Source organism: Hyla sarda, chromosome 2 (genome assembly GCF_029499605.1).
Source record: "Hyla sarda isolate aHylSar1 chromosome 2, aHylSar1.hap1, whole genome shotgun sequence".
Taxonomy (NCBI): Eukaryota; Metazoa; Chordata; class Amphibia; order Anura; family Hylidae; genus Hyla; species Hyla sarda.
The window spans coordinates 115177775-115201264 of record NC_079190.1 but is presented as its reverse complement, the minus strand read 5'-3'; the positions used below and the strand labels follow the sequence as shown (position 1 = coordinate 115201264).

General features: G+C 43.6%; 1 protein-coding gene across 1 annotated transcript; it reads right to left on the bottom strand.

The window, feature by feature from the left end:
- Window positions 1-16656: 16656 nt before the first annotated feature.
- On the bottom strand, window positions 16657-20334 carry LOC130355337 (keratin, type II cytoskeletal cochleal-like). The gene is made up of 9 exons (XM_056555367.1): window positions 19924-20334; window positions 19561-19769; window positions 19017-19077; window positions 18792-18887; window positions 18534-18698; window positions 18311-18436; window positions 18008-18228; window positions 17286-17314; window positions 16657-16837 (listed from the first exon to the last, which is right to left on the bottom strand). The coding sequence occupies exons 1-9, from the start codon at window positions 20332-20334 to the stop codon at window positions 16689-16691; spliced, it is 1467 nt and encodes a 488-aa protein (XP_056411342.1). The 3' UTR covers window positions 16657-16688.
- Between the last annotated feature and the right edge of the window lie 3156 nt (window positions 20335-23490).

Here is a 23490-nt window from a genome sequence, read left to right as displayed (position 1 = left end):
TTGATGTATTGAGTTGAATGCATTTTGTAATATGACGTCATTAATTGACTGGCCCTGCGCGGCCATATATACCCACCATTTTGCACATTGTATTGCTTGATAATGGCTAGGTGAGCTAGCCGAAACGTCGCCATCCTCACGTTTGTGTGAATAAAGACCACTTTTTTTGCAACATATGGGAGTGCGGTTGCCGTTCGTTTTCTATATATATATATATATATATATATATATATATATATATATATATATATATATATTACCACAGAAGAAATTAAACTGGAGTGTATATACCATATAAAATGTATCTTTTATTGAACAAATTAATAAAATAGTATAACAAAACAAGGAAGAGATGAGCAATAACAATTCCTGGACTGCTGCCAAGGTACAGTAGTATTAATATGTTACATAGCCTGCTGCACAATTACCACAAGATATGTAAAATAATGCAATACATAACAACTGTCTCCACTGGACAAAAAACACTGGATAACAATATAATTATAACACAGACTGGGCTAACCTCATATCACAAGCAGCGATTCTAAGTTGCAATCTGCATACCCTAGTAAAATAGCGAATCCTGCTGCAGAGAGCCTGTCTATAGTGCAAATAAGTAATGTAAACTGCATATACAAAAGTGACTAGTGCTGTAGAAAATATCAATGGTAAAAAGTGCTTAGTGCTTACCCATGTATCGTCAGCGTACCTCGGCTCCCCAACGCCGTTTTGTACCACACTTTTTCAAAGGGCCACCGTCTTTTTTATAAATATAAAAAGTTTCTCCCTGTAATACCCCTTTAACCCCTTAAGGACCTAGGGCGTACAGGTACACCCTGGCTCCCTAGTACTTAAGAACCCAGGGCATACCTGTACGGCCATGGGAATTTTGGTTTCCGCCGCACACTGGGCGGGGACCGGAGCGGGATGTCTGCTGAAATTATTCAGCAGGCATCCCCTGACAATGCCTGGGGGGGTCCTGAGATTAATTCAGATTGGTGATTTGCAGCGATTCCAGTCTGATCAGGTCTCTGGTGAACCGATAGCCTGGAAAATAGGGATGATCGGAGCTTCAGAGACAGCTCCAACCATCCTGAAGGATAGGAGCGAGGTGGCAGGAGTGCCACCTCCTCCAAGCTCCTGCGATTGGCCGGTCAGGACTGACCGGGGAATCGCAGGGCAGGGGCGGGGGGTGAAAGTTCTGATCCCTGCTAGAAGTCTGGGCAGAGTGGAGGAAGATGGCAGGGGGGCCGTTGATGCACGGGGATCGGCGACAGGTACACCGGACGGGAGCACACGGGCAACCCCCAGCATGCACAGTTAGCCAAAGGGCATGCTGGGAGTTGTAGTTTTGCAACAGATGTATGTTTGCCCCCCCCCCCCACCCATGTGAATGTACAGGGTACAATCATACGGGCGGGGGTTTACAGTGAATTTGAGATGCAGCAAATGTTCCACTGCAGCTCAAACTCCCAGCTAACCCCCGCTCGTGTGAATGTACCTTAAAAACACTACACTACACAAAATAAAAAGTAAAAAACACTACATATACACATACCCCTACATGGTCCCCTCTCCCCCCAATAAAAATATAAATATCTGGTACGGCACTTTTTCCAAGACGGAGCCTCCAGCTGTTGCACATCAACAACAACTTTGAGTTTTGCAACAGCTGGAGGAACCCTGTTTGGGAATCACTGGCGTAGGATACCCCTAGGGCCACATATGGGGTATATCCTACTCGGGAGAAATTGCCTAACAAATTTAAGGGGGCTTTTTCTCCTTTTACCACTTATGAAAAGGTAAAGTTGGGGTCTACTCCAGCATGTTATTGTAAAAAAAAAAAAAATTTTACACTAACATGCTGGTGTTGCGCCATGCTTTTCATTTTCACAAGAGGTAAAAGGAAAAAAATTACCCCCAAAAATTGTAACGCAATTTCTCCTGAGTACAAAAATACCCCATATGTGGATGTAAAATGCACAGCAGGGCTCAGGAGTGAGAGCGCCATGTACATTTGAGGTAATTTGCACAGGGGTGGCTGATCGTTACAGCGGTTCTGACAAAAACATGTGACACCATTTTGGAAACTATACCCCTTAAGGAACATAACAAGGGGTATAGTGAGTCTTAACACCCCACAGGTGTTTGAAGAATTTACATTAAAGTTGGATGTGAAAATTATTATTTTTATTTTTTTTCACAAAAATGCTAGTATTATCTTAAATTGTTCATTTTAACTAGAGGTAATAGGAAAAAAGTCCCCCAAAATGTGTAGCCCCATTTCCTCTGAGTATATAAATACCCCATATGTGGACGTAAAGTGCTCTGCTGGCGCACTACAGGGCTCAGAAGAGAAGGAGCAACATTGGGCTTTTGGAGAGAGAATGTATCTGGAATTGAAGGCCATGTGCGTTTACAAAGCCCCCATGGTGCAAGAACAGTGGAACTCCCCCACATGTGACCTTATTTTGGAAACTACACCCCTCACGGAATGTTATAAGGGGTGCAGCTAGCATTTACACCCCACAGGTGTCTGACAGATTTTTTCATTTGCACAGCCCACTGTTCCAAAAGTCTGTCAAATGCTAGTGGGGGTAAATGCATATTACATTCCGTCAGGGGTGTAGGTTCCAAAATAGGATCACTTGTGAGGGGGGGGGGTCCATTGTTCGGGTAGCACGGGGGCTTTGTAAACTTGAGATTTTTAATTTTCTCCTTCACTTTGCTGCTTTTCCTGTGAAACACCTAACTTACTGAATGTCATTTTGAATACTTTGAGGGGTTCATTTTTTATAATGGGGTCATTCATGGGGTATTTCTAATATGAAGGCCTTTCAATTCCACTTCAAATCTGAGCTGGTGCCTGAAAAAATCAGATTTTTTAAATTTTGTTACAAAATTGGAAAATTGCTGCTGAACTTTGAAGCCCTCTGATGTCTTCCAAAAATAAAAAGATGTCAACTTTATGATGCCATAAAGTAGACATATTGTATATGTGAATCAATATAAAATGTATTTGGGATGTCCATTTTCCTTTTTAAGCAGAGTTTCAAAGTAAAAAAAATGCAAAATTTTCAAATTTTTCATAAAATTTTGGAATTTTTCACCAGGATATGATGCAAATATAAGAGAAAATTTACCAAACTGTTCCGAATGCTGGAGCTGGCGCTGGGAGCTCATGACGTCATAATGGCTGTCACGCCTCCTCCTATAGACTTGCATTGAGGGGGCGGGATGGACGTCATGAGGAGGCGTGGCTATGATGTCATGAGCTACCAGCATCGGCTCCAGCGTTTGAAACAGTTTGTTCCAAACACTGAGCAGCGGAGTACCCCTTTAAGGGGTTAAGGTCAAAACAGGCTATTGAGTAAAGGGGTTAAAAAAATGCTGAAGCACTTAAGTTCTATTACTTTTTTATTCTTTAATGAAAATGTGTAAATACAATAACAATGGTTGCTACCATTTGCTGCCATTTTCACATCGGGATAAGTTCACCACTTGGGCTAGAAAATCCTATGTTTGTATCTGGTCGGTACAGGTAGGGTAATACCAACCTCAAATAGGTTTTTTAACTTCAATAAGATGCAGGACGTACATGTACGTTCTGAGTCCTCTCCCGTTATGTGAAGAGCGCTTAGGAGCTAAATGCGATTTATACCAGGTGGCTGCCGGTTGCTACCAGCAGCCAGGACCTATGACTAATGCCGGACCTCACCGATGTACAACAATTTAGATGCCATCTAAAATCAGAAGAATCTATCTTCGGTTAGCTCAAGGAGCTTATCAGGATCACCGCGCTGTCCCGATCAGGTAAGAGGTTGGGCGGATGTCCCTTACTTAACTCCGTCCAACCGGTGCTCCAACACTGTAGTAATAGAGCAACAAGTCTGTAGCAATGTAGTGCTGATAACACTGATCAATGCTATTGTGGTGTCCCGGTATCGCATCCTATCCGGTACCTGTGTATATAGGTCCCCATAGCCAGAGTCCCTAGGACGTTGGGTCCTTTTTGTCTGGTCTGCCCCTTGTCACCTCTCATCTAGATAGTCATTAAACTAATAGTTTATTCAAGATTTATGTAAATATAATAGTACTAATGTATATAACTAGTTAATTAACTGTCCGGGGCGTAGCAGGACTTGCGGGTCACGTGATCAGGTAAACTCTATGGTTTTTGCTTAAGGACCTTTGGAGGTCCCTGTGACGTATTGCACCTACCATGCTTTGTGACGGTGAGTGACAGATATTCGGACCAATCAAAATAACCCCGCCCCTGCCCATATAAGGGAGCGGTGGCCATGATTCGCTCTCTTGTTCCTGGGCTGCGTAGCAAGCAGCATCGCTCTTGTTCCTGTGTAGCCAAGCAGTAAGCATCTCTCTTGTTCCCGGGTTGTCAAACAAGCAGGATCTGCGCAGCTATCTTCCGCAGTGAGTTAGGCCCGAGCCTTGCGGCAACGGCTGATCTATTCAGAATCGTGAGTGTAACAATCCCTAAGCACTCTGCAAGATCACCGGACCTTATCTATCCCCTAAATCCGGACGGATCTTCGCAAATTACCCTAAATTCAGAGACTTGTATTACTATTCAAAGTCCGCAACAACTGTCAGTCACTGAACTATATAGAGACTGTTTTGCATGAGACTGTTACTGTTCATTGGATGTACCGCAAGCATTTAAGTAAAGTTATCCAAATTCAAGTTCAACTACCTCGTGGACCTTCAGTCATTTTATGCATGCACCTATCGTTACTGGGAAGGGCGGCGATAGGCTGGAGAATTACCTCAGCATACTAGCCCTCAGCCTGGCGTCATGAACTATAGGGTTAACCTTAACCCCTCATCTACTTAAACAACACCCCAACTACCATACACCCCCCCCCACCCCAAGGGCTACCACAAAGCCTTTTTGGCGTCGCACGAACAGGATTCGCCACTAGTGAAAGTGTACTCCCCCCCAGAAAACAAACTTTATTCATGTGCTGTAAACCGCGTTTCTGTGTACGGGAGCGGTGTCCGTGGTGCACCATACAAGGGGGCCACGAGAAAAGTATGGGTGGGAGGCGAAGATTTATCTGCAACTGAAATGTGTAAACTGCGCAATGAGTTCATGCTACGATCCTTTGGTCCAGTCGGCACAGGTGGAGCCGAACTGCTGCCGGAAAAGCGCGCGAAGAAAGCCTGCGCTGCGCCACGACCCGCCCCTGGGCGTGGCCACCAAGTTGCTGTGTCGCAGCCGAAAGGGAATTCAGAGATACAGGCGTCACAAACTATAGGGTTAACCTTAACCCCTCATCTACCTAAACAACACCCCAATTACCATACACCCAGGCCCGTCGGAAGAGGACAGGCAAACCAAGCAATTGCTTGGGGCCCCGAGCTGGCCTGGGGCCCCGAAGCAGAGCCTGTGTTTGCCTGTCCTCCTTCCCTATCCCGTTCAGCAGGCAGCTCGCCCTGTCGGCCTGCCGGGCCAGCAGTGCTAGAGCTTGTCTGGAGCGGGAGGCAGAGACTGAAGTCACTGCCTCCGGCTCCTTTTGTGCCTCGCCCCGGCTCACCTCTGGTCCGGACTTCATATGTTCGTACATCACATGACGTCACGCTGAGTCCCAGGGCATCCTAACTCCGGCCGTAGAGCGTGATGTGACGTGTCACGTGACTGTGTGCGTCGTGTGGCGTCAGTTACATTTCAGTGACTCTGACTGGGGTGAGTACCCCTAACTACTTGCCTACTGGGTCTGGGGGGAGGGGAGGGGTTTAGTCTGGGGTACAACCTGCCTATTGGGGGGAAGGGGATTAATCTGGGGTACTACCTTCCTACTGGGGGAGGAGGGGGTTAATCTAGGGGTACTACCTGCCTACTGGGGGGAGGGGGTTAATCTGCTCCCCCCAGTAGTCAGGTAGTACCCCCCAGATTAACCCCCTCCCCCCAAGTAGGAAGGTAGCACCCCCAGATGAACCCCCTCCTGTGGTACAGGGGGTGCTACCTGCCTACTGGGGGGGGGGGGTTAATCTGGGGTACTACCTTCCTACTGGGTGAGAAGGGAGTTAATCTGGGCCCCCCAGTAGTCAGGTAGTACCCCCAGATTAACCCCTCCCCTCCAGTAGGAAGGTAACACCCCCAGATACAGGGGGTACTACCTGCATACTGGGGGGGGGGGTTAATCTGGGGGTACTGGTGGCCTACTGGGGGAGGGGGTTAATCTGGGGTACTACCTGCCTACTGGGGGGGGTAATCTGGGGCCCCCCAGTAGGTAGGTAGTACCCCCAGATTAACCCCCTCCCCACCAGTAGGAAGGTAGTACCCCAAGATTAACCTCCACCCCCGCCCTGTAAGAAGGTAGTACCCCCAGATTAACACCCTCCCCCCCAGTAGGAAGGTAGCACCCCCAGATTAACCCCCTCCTGGGGTACAGGGGGTACTACCTGCCTACTGGGGGGGGTTAATCTGGGGGTACTATCTGCCTACTGGGGGAGGGGGTAATCTGGGGCCCCCCAGTAGATAGGTAGTAACCCCCAGATTAACCCCCTCCCAACCAGTAGGAAGGTAGTACCCCCAGATGAACCCCCACTCCCCCACCCTGTAGGAAGGTAGTACCCCCATATTAACCCCCTCTTCCCCCCAGTAGGAAGGTAGCACCCCCAGATGAACCCCCACCTGGGGTGTGGGGGGTACTACCTGCCTACTGGGGGGGAGGGGGTTAATGTGGGGGTGCTACATGCCTACGGGGGTTAATCTGGGGGTACTACCTGCCTGCTGGGGGGAGGGGGTTAATCTAGGGGTACTACCTGCCTACTGTGGGGAGGGGGTTAATCTGGGGGTACTACATTGTATCGAATATACATTAAACATTTGCAAAAAACACCACTGTACCACACAATTTGCATGGTACAGTGGTGTTTTTCACAAATGTTCATTTATTGAAAATGTTCAAATTTCATGCACATTAAATGCAACAGCAGTATTTGCACAGTGCAAATACTGCTATTGCATTTAATGTGCATGGAAATTGCAATGTTAATCTCCTTTTTTATTTATATAAATTGTGGGTAAACTTAAACTGTATGGCTATGCTGTGGTTCCTGTAGGCTTTGCGTGGGGGGGGGGGGGGCTCCATGGCTATTTTGCTTGGGGCCCCCAAATTCCTTCAAACGGCCCTGCATACACCCCCCAAGGGCTACAACACTATGCTATGGGACAGCATTTTTCAGTGTATGCATTCAAAAGATTACATGTGACCGATGTCCTATGGAGACTTAAAAATAGTGAATATAATATTTTTAAAAAAAGGTAATAAACCTGAATAAGCCTCTTTAAAAAAACAAAAAAATGAATCACCCCCCTATTCCCATTTTTCAAATAAAGTAATAAAAACAAAAATAAGCATAAATGTCTGAACTTTTAAAATATAGCATTAATTAACCCCTTCCCGCAGAATGTCATATATAAACGCCGGGTTGTGCAGTGCGTTCGCGCATCCCGGCGTTTATAAATGACATGCAGTTAACCCGGCGATGCGCAGCATCGCACGGGTTAACTGGCAGAAGTCCCGCTGTTTCCAGCAGGGGACAACTTCTGCTTCACCCCCAGGACCATCAATTGATGGTCCTGGTCAACGATCACTGTGATTGGTCCCTGTGGACCAATCACAGTGATCTGGGGTGAAAGTTCAGATCCCCCGCACTGCCCGCCCCTGGAAGTCGGGCAGAACGGGGGACGAAGGCTGCAGGGGCTCGCGGGGACCTGCGGCATTCGGGGGGAACACGTGGGGACCGGCGGACTTACCTGATCCAGCGGCGGGACCGAGGAGCAGCGCGGGACCGGCCACGTGGACGAGCAGCGACGGGTAAGTATGTGGTCCTCAGAGGCAGCAGTAAAGATCTTCACTGCTGCTTCTAGGAGTCTGAAAACTACAACTCCCAGCATGCCTAGACAGCCTTTGGCTGTCTGGGCATGCTGGGAGTTGTAGTTTTGCAACATCTGGAGGGCCCCAGTTTGGAGACCATTGTATAATGGTCTCCAATCTGTGCTCTTCCAGCTGTTGCAAAACTACAACTCCCAGCATGCACTGACTGTCCAGGCATGCTGGGAGTTTTAGTTAAGCAACATCTGGCCCTTCAGATGTTGCCGAACTACAACTCCCAGCATGCCCTTCAGCTGTCTGGGCATGCTGGGAGTTGTAGTTTTGCAACAGCTGGAGACACACTGGTTGGGAAACATTGTTTCTAACTCAGTGTTTCCTAACCTGTGTGCCTCCAGCTGTTGCATAACTATAACTCCCAGCATGCACTAAAAGACCATGCATGCTGGGAGTTGTAGTTTTGCAACATCTGGAGGGCCCCAGTTTGGAGACCATTGTATAATGGTCTCCAATCTGTGCTCTTCCAGCTGTTGCAAAACTACAACTCCCAGCATGCACTGACTGTCCAGGCATGCTGGGAGTTTTAGTTCAGCAACATCTGGCCCTTCAGATGTTGCCGTACTACAACTCCCAGCATGCCCTTCAGCTGTCTGGGCATGCTGGGAGTTGTAGTTTTGCAACAGCTGGAGACACACTGGTTGGGAAACATTGTCTGTTTCTAACTCAGTGTTTCCTAACCTGTGTGCCTCCAGCTGTTGCAAAACTATGACTCCCAGCATGCACTAACAGACCATGCATGCTGGGAGTTGTGGTTTTGCAACAGCTGATGCAAGCCCCCCCCCCCCCCCGCCCCGCCACCCCCGTGAATGTACAGGGTACATTCACATGGGCGAGGCTTTTACAGTGGGTTTCTCGCATCTTGAGATGCAGCAAATTTTGCGCCGGGAAACTCGCTGTAATCCCCCGCCCATGTGACTGTACCCTAAAAACACTACACTACACGAACACAAAATAAAATAAAAAGTTAAAAACACTACATATACACATACCCCTACACAGCCCCCCTCCCCCAATAAGAACGTTCGGTACACCACTGTTTCCAAAGCAGAGCCTCCAGCTGTTGAAAAACAACAACTCCCAGTATTGTCGGACAGCCGTTGACTGTCCACGCATGCTGGGAGTTTTGCAACAGCTGGAGGCACCCTGTTTGGGAATCACTGGCGTAGAATACCCCTATGTCCACCCCTATGCAAATCCCTAATTTAGGCCTCAAATGCACATGGCGCTCTCACTTTGGAGCCCTGTCGTATTTCAGGGCAACAGTTTAGGGCGACATATGGGGTATCGCCGTACTCGGGAGAAATTGCGTTACAAGGTTTGGGGGGCTTTTTCTTCTTTAACCCTTCATGAAAAGGAAATGTTGGGGTTAACATGCAGTTAACCCGGCGATGCGCAGCATCGCACGGGTTAACTGGCAGAAGTCCCGCTGTTTCCAGCAGGGGACAACTTCTGCTTCACCCCCAGGACCATCAATTGATGGTCCTGGTCAACGATCACTGTGATTGGTCCCTGTGGACCAATCACAGTGATCTGGGGTGAAAGTTCAGATCCCCCGCACTGCCCGCCCCTGGAAGTCGGGCAGAACGGGGGACGAAGGCTGCAGGGGCTCGCGGGGACCTGCGGCATTCGGGGGGAACACGTGGGGACCGGCGGACTTACCTGATCCAGCGGCGGGACCGAGGAGCAGCGCGGGACCGGCCACGTGGACGAGCAGCGACGGGTAAGTATGTGGTCCTCAGAGGCAGCAGTAAAGATCTTCACTGCTGCTTCTAGGAGTCTGAAAACTACAACTCCCAGCATGCCTAGACAGCCTTTGGCTGTCTGGGCATGCTGGGAGTTGTAGTTTTGCAACATCTGGAGGGCCCCAGTTTGGAGACCATTGTATAATGGTCTCCAATCTGTGCTCTTCCAACTCAGTGTTTCCTAACCTGTGTGCCTCCAGCTGTTGCATAACTATAACTCCCAGCATGCACTAAAAGACCATGCATGCTGGGAGTTGTAGTTTTGCAACATCTGGAGGGCCCCAGTTTGGAGACCATTGTATAATGGTCTCCAATCTGTGCTCTTCCAGCTGTTGCAAAACTACAACTCCCAGTATGCACTGACTGTCCAGGCATGCTGGGAGTTTTAGTTCAGCAACATCTGGCCCTTCAGATGTTGCCGTACTACAACTCCCAGCATGCCCTTCAGCTGTCTGGGCATGCTGGGAGTTGTAGTTTTGCAACAACTGGAGACACACTGGTTGGGAAACATTGTCTGTTTCTAACTCAGTGTTTCCTAACCTGTGTGCCTCCAGCTGTTGCAAAACTATGACTCCCAGCATGCACTAACAGACCATGCATGCTGGGAGTTGTGGTTTTGCAACAGCTGATGCAAGCCCCCCCCCCCCCCCCCCCGCCCCGCCACCCCCGTGAATGTACAGGGTACATTCACATGGGCGAGGCTTTTACAGTGGGTTTCTCGCATCTTGAGATGCAGCAAATTTTGCGCCGGGAAACTCGCTGTAATCCCCCGCCCTTGTGACTGTACCCTAAAAACACTACACTACACGAACACAAAATAAAATAAAAAGTTAAAAACACTACATATACACATACCCCTACACAGCCCCCCTCCCCCAATAAGAACGTTCGGTACACCACTGTTTCCAAAGCAGAGCCTCCAGCTGTTGAAAAACAACAACTCCCAGTATTGTCGGACAGCCGTTGACTGTCCACGCATGCTGGGAGTTTTGCAACAGCTGGAGGCACCCTGTTTGGGAATCACTGGCGTAGAATACCCCTATGTCCACCCCTATGCAAATCCCTAATTTAGGCCTCAAATGCACATGGCGCTCTCACTTTGGAGCCCTGTCGTATTTCAGGGCAACAGTTTAGGGCGACATATGGGGTATCGCCGTACTCGGGAGAAATTGCGTTACAAGGTTTGGGGGGCTTTTTCTTCTTTAACCCTTCATGAAAAGGAAATGTTGGGGTCTACACCAGAATGTTAGTGTAAAAATTTTTTATTTTTTACACTAACATGCTGATGTTGCCCTATACTTTACATTTTCACAAGAGGTAAAAGGGAAAAAAGCCCCCCAAAATTTGTAACGTAATTTCTCCCGACTACAGAGATACCCCATATGTGAGCGCAAAGTGCTCTGGGGGCGCACAACAAGGCCCAGAAGGGAGAGCGCACCATGTACAATTGAGGTGATTTGCACAGGGGTGGCTGATTGTTACAGCGGTTTTGACAAATGCAAAAAAAACAAAACCCCACATGTGACCCCATTTCGGAAACGACACCCCTCACGTAATGTAATGAGGGGTGCAGTGAGAATTTACCCCCCACAGGTGTCTGACGGATCTTTGGAACAGTGGTCCATGAAAATGAAAACTTGTACAGCCCACTGTTCCAAAGATCTGTCAGACACCAGTGGGGGGCAAATGCTCACTGTACCCCTTGTTACGTTCCTCAAGGGGTCTAGTTTCCAAAATGGTATGCCATGTGTGTTTTTTTTTTTGCTGTTCTGGCACCTTAGGGGCTTCCTAAATGCGACATGCTCCCCGAGCAAAATTTGCTCTCAAAAAGCCAAATATGACTCCTTCTCTTCTGAGCATTGTAGTTCGCCCATAGTGCACTTCAGGTCAACTTATGGGGTACCTCCATACTCAGAATAGAAGGGGTTACAAATATTGGGGGGTATTTTCTGCTATTAACCCTTGCAAAAAGGTGAAATTAGGGGGGAAACACACATTTTAGTGGAATTTTTTTTTTTTTTTACATATGCAAAAGTCATGAAACACCTGTGGGGTAATAAGGCTCACTTTATTCCTTATTACATTCCTCAAGGGGTCTAGTTTCCAAAATGGTATGCCATGTGGGTATTTTTTGCTGTTCTGGCACCATAGGGGCTTCCTAAATGCGACATGCCCCCCGAGCAAAATTTGCTCTCAAAAAGCCAAATATGACTCCTTCTCTTCTGAGCATTGTAGTTCGCCCATAGTGCACTTCAGGTCAACTTATGGGGTACCTCCATACTCAGAATAGAAGGGGTTACAAATATTGGGGGGTATTTTCTGCTATTAACCCTTGCAAAAAGGTGAAATTAGGGGGGAAACACACATTTTAGTGGAATTTTTTTTTTTTTTTACATATGCAAAAGTCATGAAACACCTGTGGGGTAATAAGGCTCACTTTATTCCTTATTACATTCCTCAAGGGGTCTAGTTTCCAAAATGGTATGCCATGTGGGTATTTTTTGCTGTTCTGGCACCATAGGGGCTTCCTAAATGCGACATGCCCCCCGAGCAAAATTTGCTCTCAAAAAGCCAAATATGACTCCTTCTCTTCTGAGCATTGTAGTTCACCCATAGTGCACTTCAGTTCAACTTATGGGGTACCTCCATACTCAGAAGAGAAGGGGTTACAAATATTAGGGGGTATTTCCTGCTATTAACCCTTGGAAAAATGTGACATTTGGGGGGAAACACACATTTTAGTGAAAAAAAAATATTTTTTTTTTACATATGCAAAAGTCGTGAAACACCTGTGGGGTATTAAGGCTCACTTTATTCCTTGTTACGTACCTCAAGGGGTCTAGTTTCCAAAATGGTATGCCATGTGAGGGTTTTTTGCTGTTCTGGCACCATAAGGGCTTCCTAAATGCAACATGCCCCCAAAAACCATTTCAGAAAAACGTTCTCTCCAAAATCCCCTTATCGCTCTTTCCCTTCTGAGCCCTCTACTGTGCCCGCCGAACACTTTACATAGACATATGAGGTATGTGCTTACTCGAGAGAAATTGGGCTACAAATATAAGTATACATTTTCTCCTTTTACCCCTTGTAAAAATTAAAAAATTGGGTCTACAAGAACATGCGAGTGTAAAAAATGAAGATTGTGAATTTTCTCCTTCACTTTGCTTCTATTCCTGTGAAACACCTAAAGGGTTAAAATGATGACTGAATGTCATTTTGAATACTTTGGGGGGTGCAGTTTTTATAATGGGGTCTTTTGTGGGGTATTTCTAATAAGAAGACCCTTCAAATCCACTTCAAACCTGAACTGGTCCCTGAAAAATAGTGAGTTTGAAAATTTTGTGAAAAATTGGAAAATTGCTGCTGAACTTTGAAGCCCTCTGGTGTGTTCCAAAAGTAAAAACTCGTCACTTTTATGATGCAAACATAAAGTAGACATATTGTATATGTGAATAAAAAATTTTTTTATTTGTAATATCCATTTTCCTTACAAGCAGAGAGCTTCAAAGTTAGAAAAATGCAAAATTTTCAAATTTTTCATCAAATTTTAGGATTTTTCACAAGGAAAGGATGCAAGTTACCACAAAAATTTACCACCATGTTAAAGTAGAATATGTCACGAAAAAACAATCTCGGAATCAGAATGATAACTAAAAGCATTCCAGAGTTATTAATGTTTAAAGTGACAGTGGTCAGATGTGCAAAAAACGCTCTGGTCCTTAAGGCCAAAATGGGCTTGGTCCTGAAGGGGTTAAACCACTTGGTTAATGACATAAACCTAAAAGTAAACCAAAGTCTAGAATTGAACATTTAACAGGGGAAATGAATATGAAATTGAGGGGAATGAACATGAAATGGCAGGAATAGGAATGAAATCGAGGAAATTGGTTATGAAATGGAGGGGGTTAGATCTAAAATAGATGGAACTGGATATGAAATAGAGGTGATTATAAATGAAATGGGGAGAAGGGAAATATATGTCAAAAGTTGTTGATTGCAGCAGGTGTCAGTTCTGAGACCAGCTACAATTGTTAATGACAGGCCGTGGAAGCTGGTGGCATTGCGCTCCACTCCCCAGCCGGCAGAGGGATTTATAATTGCTCTGCATAGAAGTCTGCAGAGAAATTATAGAGAGCAGAGCCCAATCCCTGACCTGTCATTAATGATTACAGCAGGTCTCAGGACTGACACCTGCTGCCATCAACAACTTATGATTGACATGTCTCTAGTTGTTTCTTGCTGGGCTGAGCACTATGAGCTAGCAGGAAAAGCGTTAACATAGCAAATGGATTCTGTCTATTAGACGGTTTCCTCTACTAAGCCTGTAAAATCAATAATTTTTTTTTATAAATTACACATTTTAAAAAATGTATTACAAAAAAAACTTTTATAAAAAAAAAAAAAAAAAAAAATGCTGGTCATTGATGTATTCCGTCGAATCCAAAGTAGTCCTCTGAACTCACAGATCTGAAACGTGAAGAAAAGTAAAACCCCAAAAAGAGGTAAGTACATTTAGGGCACTCTGCCCTGGAGGAGAGCATCCATAAACCAGTGTGTTTCCGAACAGGGAGCCTCCAGCTGTTGCTACACTACATCCCAATCATCATTTGGCTGTCTGGAGATGATGGGAGTTGTAATTAAGCAACAACGAGCCTCCAGATGGAAGATCACTCTTGCTATTGCTAAATTGCAATTCCAATCTTTCTCAGACACTCTTTAGCTGTTTGTGAATGATGGAGTTACAGTTAAAGGGGTACTCTGTTGGAAAACATTTTCTTTTAAATCAACTGGTGCCAGAAAGTTTAACAGATTTGTAAATGACTTCTATTTAAAAATCATAATCCTTCCAGTACTTATCAGCTGCTGTATACTACAGAGGAAGTTCTTTTGTTTTTTTATTTCCTTTCTCCATGACCACAGTGCTCTCTGCTGACACCTCTGTCCATTTTAGGAACTGTCCAGAATAGGAGCAAATCCCAATAGCTAACCTATCCAGCTCTGGACAGTTCCTGACAGAGACAGAGGTGTCAGCAGAGAGCACTGTGGTCAGACAGAATGGAAATTCAAAAAGAAAAGAACTTCCTCTGTAGTATACAGCAGCTGATAAGTACTGGAAGGATTAAGATTTTTAAATAGAAGTCATTTTTAAATCTGTTTAACTTTCTGGCACCAGTTGATTCAAAAGAAAAAGGTTTTTCAGTGGAGTACCCCTTTAAGCAAAATCAGCATTTCCTTTCCATTTCATTTCAATTCCCTTCATTTCATGTCCATTAAGGTCCCTTTGGACCTAATAGATCCTTTGTGAATATGCGTAACACTGTTTGGATGAACGATTATGCTCCACCAGTCAAGGTTATTATGCATGTTCATATGTAAACTCTGACACATCTGATGTCATAATATGTTATATGTTACATTTCTTATGTTTATAAAATTTCAATAAAAACATTGTGAACCATTTCATGTCCATTCCCCACATTTCATATCTGATCCCCTCCATTTCATGTTTATTCAATAAACAAGCACATTTCCATGGCAGTCCCACTCCAGTTTATGACAGAATGCACGTGACTTACCATATATGTCTTATATTTGAGGAGTATTTTCCATTAGTGGTTAGTGGAGTTATCAATTACTCCCTTCCCAGGCAGAGTACTGGAGGAATTGCACAATGCAAAGTTACAAGATACTGATGCTGCAGAATTGTCATTTTATGAGTAATGTAATTGTTCACTAATGCAGACATTATTAAAGGGGGATTCCCACCTCTTTCCTTCTGGCTTCCTTGCTCCTTGGCCTGTTTGCAGCGGCTAGAGGTGGGTGAAAAGCCAAAAGCAGCCAAGGTGTGGAAATTAAGGCTGCTTTCGGCTTTTCCGACCACTTCCAGCCGCTACAAATGCTGCATTTTAAATTTATGTAATTCATGGTTTGGTATACAGTACATACCAAAGATGTTTATTATGTTGATAAGTATGATTACAATAATACCAAATTAATGTGTAAAAATAAATAAATAAAGTTTATAAGTTCAGTACAATAGAAACTTCTTATTTAATTTTTTTTTTTTTGAATGACACATTCAAAGACCTATAACTTTATTTTTATTTATTTATTATTTTTTGAGGGAGCTGGGTTGTTCTTTCTGGAAAGTATCATTTTTATTGGTGTCCTATTCAGGTACATACAACTTTTTGATCGCTATCTTTCCCATTTTGGGAGGTGGTTTAAAAAGTAAAAAAATTCTCCTCCCCCCCCCCCCCCCCCCCCCCAGTGTTCACCATGTGGAATACATGTGGTGACATCAAACATGTGTTGGTTTTATTTCATGTTCAAATGAAAGGGACTGAAAGGGACTTAATTTAAGTTCCTTAGATGAGCTTCATAACCAATGGACTGAGTCATAAACAGAGCAACTTATGTCGTATGGACACTTTCATGTGAGCCTAAGACTTTGTATTCTGTTGATGATTATAAATTATTATAAATTTATAATGATTTTATTATGTCTTTCCTTCCTTACTGGAAAACAGAAGAAACTACTCAATACTATGAAACTTTTCCAAATGACCAACTCTTTGAGAAGGGCACAAAAGAGAAGACCTCACATTTTTCAGTCCATGATACATTAAGTGTAGTGACCAACCCCATAGAAGATCTCTTTTTGAGGCATATTTGGGCAGTTGTCTCAAAAATATATTTTTTACTGATGTTTTCACTGTAAATCCAATAAATTATTTTATGGCAATATATCACTTATGTGAATTGTATTATAAGTTTCCAGCTCTTACTATCAGGTTATAAGTTTATATTATTAGGAACCAAGAATGACATGACTATAAGTTTTGCAGTCAGCTCAGTTTATTGAAGGCAGCATAGACAAGTGAAAAGGAATCCTATGAATTAAGGTTAACTACTTTTGTATTAAAACCAAATTCCTTTAAGCACAGTGACAAAGCATACATTAATATATTTAGTATCATGACATCCAGTGGGTATTGGTGTTTGGTCTGTTGTCTAGCATTTCACTTCAGCAATGGTGGCTGTGGCCAGACTGGTGTTTGCTGGAGACATGGCTGCTGGATATATGTCCCCCTTTATGGTGGTGATGAGAATGGTGATGTCCACCCTGGTGGCCTCCTGAATGGTGTTTGCCTCCAGTGCTTGAATGTAGAACAGCTGTAAAGGTGTGGAGAATAATTTGTTTACAGAAAATATATACATCTAATATTATACAGTAGTTCAATTTTTTTTAATTATAGCTATGAATCTGGGACTTGGAAGATACATGTGACCCCCTTCTCCGGTTTGATCACATGAATCTGCCATGTCATATAGAAAAGGAATGGTAAAGACTGGCATTCCTGGCATTGGTAGGTGCAGGTGGGTAGTGTGTGGTTATCACTGTCAGATGCTTGCATGTGTGGTCACCGTGTCTCCTCCTTTGTGAAGTGTGAACAATGGAGCAGAAGAACCCCATTTACCATATTAGTAGATGTCCCAGAAGTGGAATGCCCAAAATTTGACCCATAGACAACAAATAGTTATACACTTTTATTCTATATACTCTCAATGCCTTCTTAAAGCATAAATGTATGAATAAGGCAAACATACTGCTTATACTTACATATATTCACAGAGCTGTTACCTCCGATCCTGAAAGAGAACAGAATGATTGTTATATTTGTGTTGTATTACCGTGATTTTTGTGTTAAGGGTTTACTATCTAATAAACATAAAGGTGAAATTCCAAAAATTAGAATATCGTGCAAAAGTAATTTTTTTTCAATAATGCAACTTAAAAAGTGAAACTAATATATGAGAGAGACTCATTACATGCAAAGCAAGATAGTTCAAGCTGTGATTTGTCATAATTGTGATAATTATGGCTTACAGCTCAAGAAAACCCCAAAGCCCCCCCTCCTCCCCAATTACTATGATTTAGGGAACCATGTCATCTGCTTGGTGTTGGTCCACTGTGCTTCATTAAGTCCAGGGTGAACGTATTTATCTACCAGATTTCTGAGCACCTTTCCTTTTAAGTTGCATTGATGAAATACAATGGACTTTTGCACGGTATTCAAATTTTTTGAGTTTCACCTATATATCTGTTATTTTAATGTTTCATCATGATTTTATTATTTTAATATTTTGACAATATATGCCTCGGTATAAGTTTCAATGTTTGGATAAAGAATTGAACATGTATATTAAGATAATCTGATTATTGTTATTTTGAGTCTTTTTGGCTATTAGCTTCATCCATTCCTATGGGTTGGGGACAGTATGAATTTTGTTATTATCTTATGACTAGTTGCGATAGTTATGTCTCCAGAAGGGCTTATTCACCTGCATTCCTCTCCCTCCAGCATCTTCTTATAGGTGGCAATCTCAATATCCAGAGCCAGTTTGACATTCATCAGCTCCTGGTATTCCCTCATCTGGCGGGCCATGTCCTGCTTGGCCCTCTGTAGAGAAGCTTCTAGTTCAGCCAATTTACTCTTGGCATCTCGGACAGCAGCTTCTCCACGTTCCTCAGCTTCATTGATGGCATTTTCCAGTGCAGCACGCTGTAAATACATTAGGAATTACTATTACTTCATGTAATTTTAGATAAGAAGTTTGTCATTGGTTGAACTTTATTATGCTCACCTGGGATTTAGCACACTCAATTTCTCCTTTAAGTCTCTGGACTGTTTGGTTGAGTCTAGAGATCTCATCTCTGCTGTTTTGTAGATCACTTCCATTTCTTCCGGCTGCCATACGCAGCTCATCAAACTACAGGTCCAGTAAATTGTTAGAAATTAATGATTTCTGTTTATAAAGAGATATGCAGATATACAGATATGTGTTAATGCCCATGGTTTACACTTACCCTTGACTGGTACATGGCCTCAGCCTCAGCTCTGCTTCTGTTAGCAATGTCTTCATACTGAGCTCTGACCTCAGAGATGATACTGTCCAGGTCCAGGTCTCGGCTGTTGTCCATAGACACAACTACTGAAGTGTCTGAGATCTGAGCCTGGAGCTGACTGATCTCCTGTAAGATATAAATAACTATATTATTGTATGGCTGAATTTATAGTATTTATTATTTAATAAAAATACTCTAAATCACATATTGTGTTATTACAGCATCATATAAAGTCCTTAGGAAGTTGATCTCATCTGTGAGGGAATCTGCTTTGGCCTGAAGTTCAGCTTTATTCATGAAGGCAGCATCAACATCCTAAAGAAAATATACATACGTTTGTAACATTGTAACATTGTATTCATATTTTTTATGTTATATTAAGACAAAGTAGTTTTAGACTATAATAATTTTACTGATTAGCTTATATTACAGTTTCATACTTACTCTCTTTATGCTGACAAATTCATTCTCTGCTGCTGTACGCCTGTTTATCTCTTCTTCATAGCTGTAAGAAATGTGTTATTGGTTAATGTATTAGATGTGGACTTATTTTAGTTTTTTTTTTTGTCACTTCTACTGGCTCTGAGTTGGTGTTATATTTAACAAGGGGTACTGCTGGGCCTGAGATGGGCCAAAGGCTTTTATGGCACGTAAGAGGATATCAATATCATAAACATACAAAGTTGGGTCCTTCTCTTGTTTTTGATTTTTGTTTTTTTGTTTACCAAAAATTTATTTTGACCCATACCTGAAAAAAACTAAATATCTATTTTTCATTGTCTACACCTCACACAGGCTTTTGCCTACCTACTTCCTTTTAGGCCCAATGTAACCTATATAATATGATCATTCGCAAATAAAAATATTCACAATGTGAATTTAAAAATAAAAACTTTCTGAGCAAAAAAGGGCAGATTAGATGCATGCATTTGATAATAATAATACTTATTGTGAGAAGGAATAAAGCTTCATAAATCTTTAAGCAAACCTTCTTCTAAGGTCTTCAGCAGTTCCTTCCATGTTGGTTCTCTCTGAATCTAGACGACCCCTCTCACATTCCAGGTTCTCCAGTTGTCTCCTAAGGTTACTGATAAAAGCCTCAAACAAAGGCTCAATCTGACCACTGGCTGTTCTCTGTTCTTGTAGAAGACCCAATTTGGTCTCCAGCATCTTATTCTGCTGTTCCAGAAATCTCACCTGAAAGAAGATACAAATTATGCTGGTATGAACCCAATATAGAGCCTCCTCTAAATGACAGGAGGACACTTGTGTGCAATTAATTTTAGCCATTGGCAACTTACAGACCTTTTTTTCTCTATAACAAATAGCAGATTTTTATTTTTTATTTTACCTTGTCAATAAATGAAGCAAACTTGTTGTTGAGACCTTTAATTTGGTTTTTCTCGTCATTTCTCACTCTTTGGATGTTGGTGTCTATCTCTAAGTTAAGAGGAGCCAGTAGGCCTTCATTTATAGTCACAGGAGTGATACCTCCACATCCAGACTGTCCTCCAAATCCACCACCAATTCCTCCAGATCCATGTCCACTTTTATGAAAACTTCCGAATGAGATCTTATGGCCCTTGGATCCAAGGCTATGGGCACTTGTGCTGCTAAAGCAATGTTGTTTCTTGTGTCCATGTCCTGTGTGCTTAGAAGAATGGGATAAGATGCTGTGCGAGCTGGAGTGTTTAGGTAAAGCAACAGAACAGGAGCTGAAGTGCTTGTGTCCAGAAGAGGCGAGGATGGAGTGATGAGACATGATGGATCTTCTCACAATACAAATTGGAAGTGGATGTGAAATGCTCAAAAGTTTCCACTGAGTGCTTCTTCTACATCTGTTACCGTGCGCTTTTATACTCAAACTGGGTGTTACCAATCTCTATACACTCAGTTACAATTGTAGCATCATCTGCTTTTATAGAAATCATATAAGCTACAAGCCTGTATTATCAAAACTCAAGTCACATTTTAATATATAATGATGAAAGGAATTGTCTCACAGCAAGCTAGTTATTTCACTTTGTTAACTTCATAGAAATGTTTTATTGATGTCTATCATTTATTTGACATTGGTACAAAGTTCTAAGGAGTTGAGACAAGAGCAGTTGCCATATGGAAAATATGGTCTAATTCTTACTCACATGGTTATGTTTGATCGAAATGGAGTTGTTACAGGCAGCAGATAGCAGCAGCATCTGTTTAATCCGTGGCATCTGTCTAATCCATGGTATCTGTCTCATCCATGGCATCTGTCTAATTCAGTGATTTCCAACCTGGGGTTATGTTGAAAACTGCCAGGGGTTCCGCGGGCTCGAGCAGACAATTTTTTTTTCTTAAATCTCCCGCCCCAGCCTGCTCGCCTGTAAATCATGGCTGTGCAGGGGGGGAGGAAAGCCTGTGTGCGCATTGCCTGTACGTGCGCACTGTGCACACAGCAACCCCCTTGCTGCACCGTGAGTTAGTCTTCCCGGTTAGATTCTTCCCGGACCACAGATTCGTCCCGGCCCACGGATTCATCCTGGCCCCTGGATTCTTCTCGGGCCCCCAGATTTTTCCCAGCCCCCGGATTCTTCCCAGCCCCCGGATTCGTCCCAGCCCCCAGATCCCCCCCCCCCCCGCAGAAGGACGTTGAAAAACAGCTCAGCTTAATTAAGGTACTGCACCCTCTCCCCTCTGTCACTCCTGTCCACCCCCCTTTGTCACCTCTCTGTTACCCCCTTTCACCCTTGTCCACTTTCCTGTCATCCATGTCCACCTTGCCATCCCCTGTCACCCATGTTCACCACCCCTCTGAAGACCCCCCCCAGTCAACCCCCTTTATCACCAATGTCTAACCCCCTCTATTCACCCCTCTGTCCCTTTGTGACCACTGTCCACCCCTCTTTTACCACCTTGTCACTCTTGTCCACCCCTCTTTCACCCCCCTACGCCCCTGTCACCCATGTACATTCTTTTACTCCCAACTGTCACCCATGTACACCCCACTTTCACTCCCTACACCCCTCTGTCACCCATGTACACTCTTCTACAACCATCTGTCACCCATGTACACCCCCCTGTCACACCCTACACCCCTCTGTCACCCATGTACACTTATCTACACCCCTCTGTTACCCATGTACACCCCTCTGTCACCCACTACGCCCTCTGTCACCCATGTACACTCTTCTACAACCATATGTCACCCATGTACAACCCTCTGTCACACTCTACACCCCCTGTCACCCATGTACACTCTTCTACAACCATCTGTCTCCCATGTACACCCCTCTGTCACACCCTACATCCCTCTGTCACCCATGTACACTCCTCTACACCCCCAACATCCCTCTGTTACCCATATACACTCCTCTGTCACCCATGTACACTCCTCTACACACCTGTCACCAATGTACACCTTTCTGCACTTCTATGTTACCCCTTTACACCTATACACCCCTGTATTCCTCCATACTTGTAAAAGGGGAATCTGGAGGCTGATGCTGGAAAAGTGCGGCGCTTAATAGGTTTGTTTTGCAGCTTTAACGGTGAAGAATTGTGGTTGAAAGAAATCGTCATGATGGCCTGGACCAGATGGAGAAGAGAAGGGAATGATGCAGGTTTAAGAAGACATACTTTGTGAGTTGCTGTATAAAGCAGGACTGTAATCTACATGCCCACAGATAAATAGATATTGTGCATTGCATTGCGGCTGTTTCCCGACAACGCCTGCCAGGCTGAACACTCTCTGTGATGCTGCACTGGAGGATGGACAAGACCACCCATGGCAAACTGGACAAATTCTGGTTAACGATCTATTCTGTTGACCCAGAAGTTCAAAAGTTTGGCGAGCCGCTGTCACCCCAAAGTTCAGAGTGAAACTGGGTTGGCCAGATTGAGCTCTAATATCTTTAAATATTTCCCTTATTTCCTTTAGTTCTTTTTAAAAACACAACTTTATATCCCAATACATAGGCAAAATATACATCTGTACGTCAATATCTATTGTCCATTAGACAATACAAGTAAAAATTGGGTATAGATAGAAATATAGTAGTCAAAAAAGTGAATTGTGTTATAGGTTTATTCACAAAACAAGTAACTTTCTTTGTTGCATACAAGAAAAGATAATAACTAAATGGATTTGTAACCTTTATTGAACTCTAAAGATTGTGTAGGAAGATAAGAGGCTACAAATTTCCCTACTCTCATCCTATCCCACTTCTTTCATTTCAAGGTATTTTCCCATCATTGGTTTATTTGAGAATTCGGAAAATAAGACAAACTTAGTCCAGGAGATGGCACAACAGATTTATATGCAAGGTAGAATAATATTGATGTTTGAAACCTTGATTTATTAAGTAGGAAGAATAATCCCTAAGATTTTATCCTAGTAGAGAAGATGAAGGGTTAAAGGAGATATAATGGCTCACAACTCAGGAGAGTAGGAAGCTAATAGTCTTCTAGAACTGATTTACTGTCTTATAAAATCATGGGATGCATCAATAGGGGCATAGATGCCCACGACAAGGAAATAATTCTACCGCTGTACAAATCACGAGTCAGACCACACATAGAATACTGTGTACGATACTGGGCACCAGTGTACAAGAAAGATACAGTGGAGCTGGAGAGGGTTCAAAGACGGGCAACCAGGGTAATACGGGGAATGGGAGGACTACAGTACCCAGAAAGATTATCAGAATTGGTGTTATTTAGTTTAGAAAAAAGAAGGCTTAGGAGTGACCTAATAACTATGTATAAATATACCAGGGGGCAGTACAGAGATCTCTCCCATGATCTATTTATACCCAGGACTGTATCTATAACAAGGGGGCATCCTCTACGTTTAGAGGAAAGAAGGTTTCTACACCAGCACAGACGGGGGTTCTTTACTGTAAGAGCAGTGAGACTGTGGAATTCTCTGCCTGAGGAG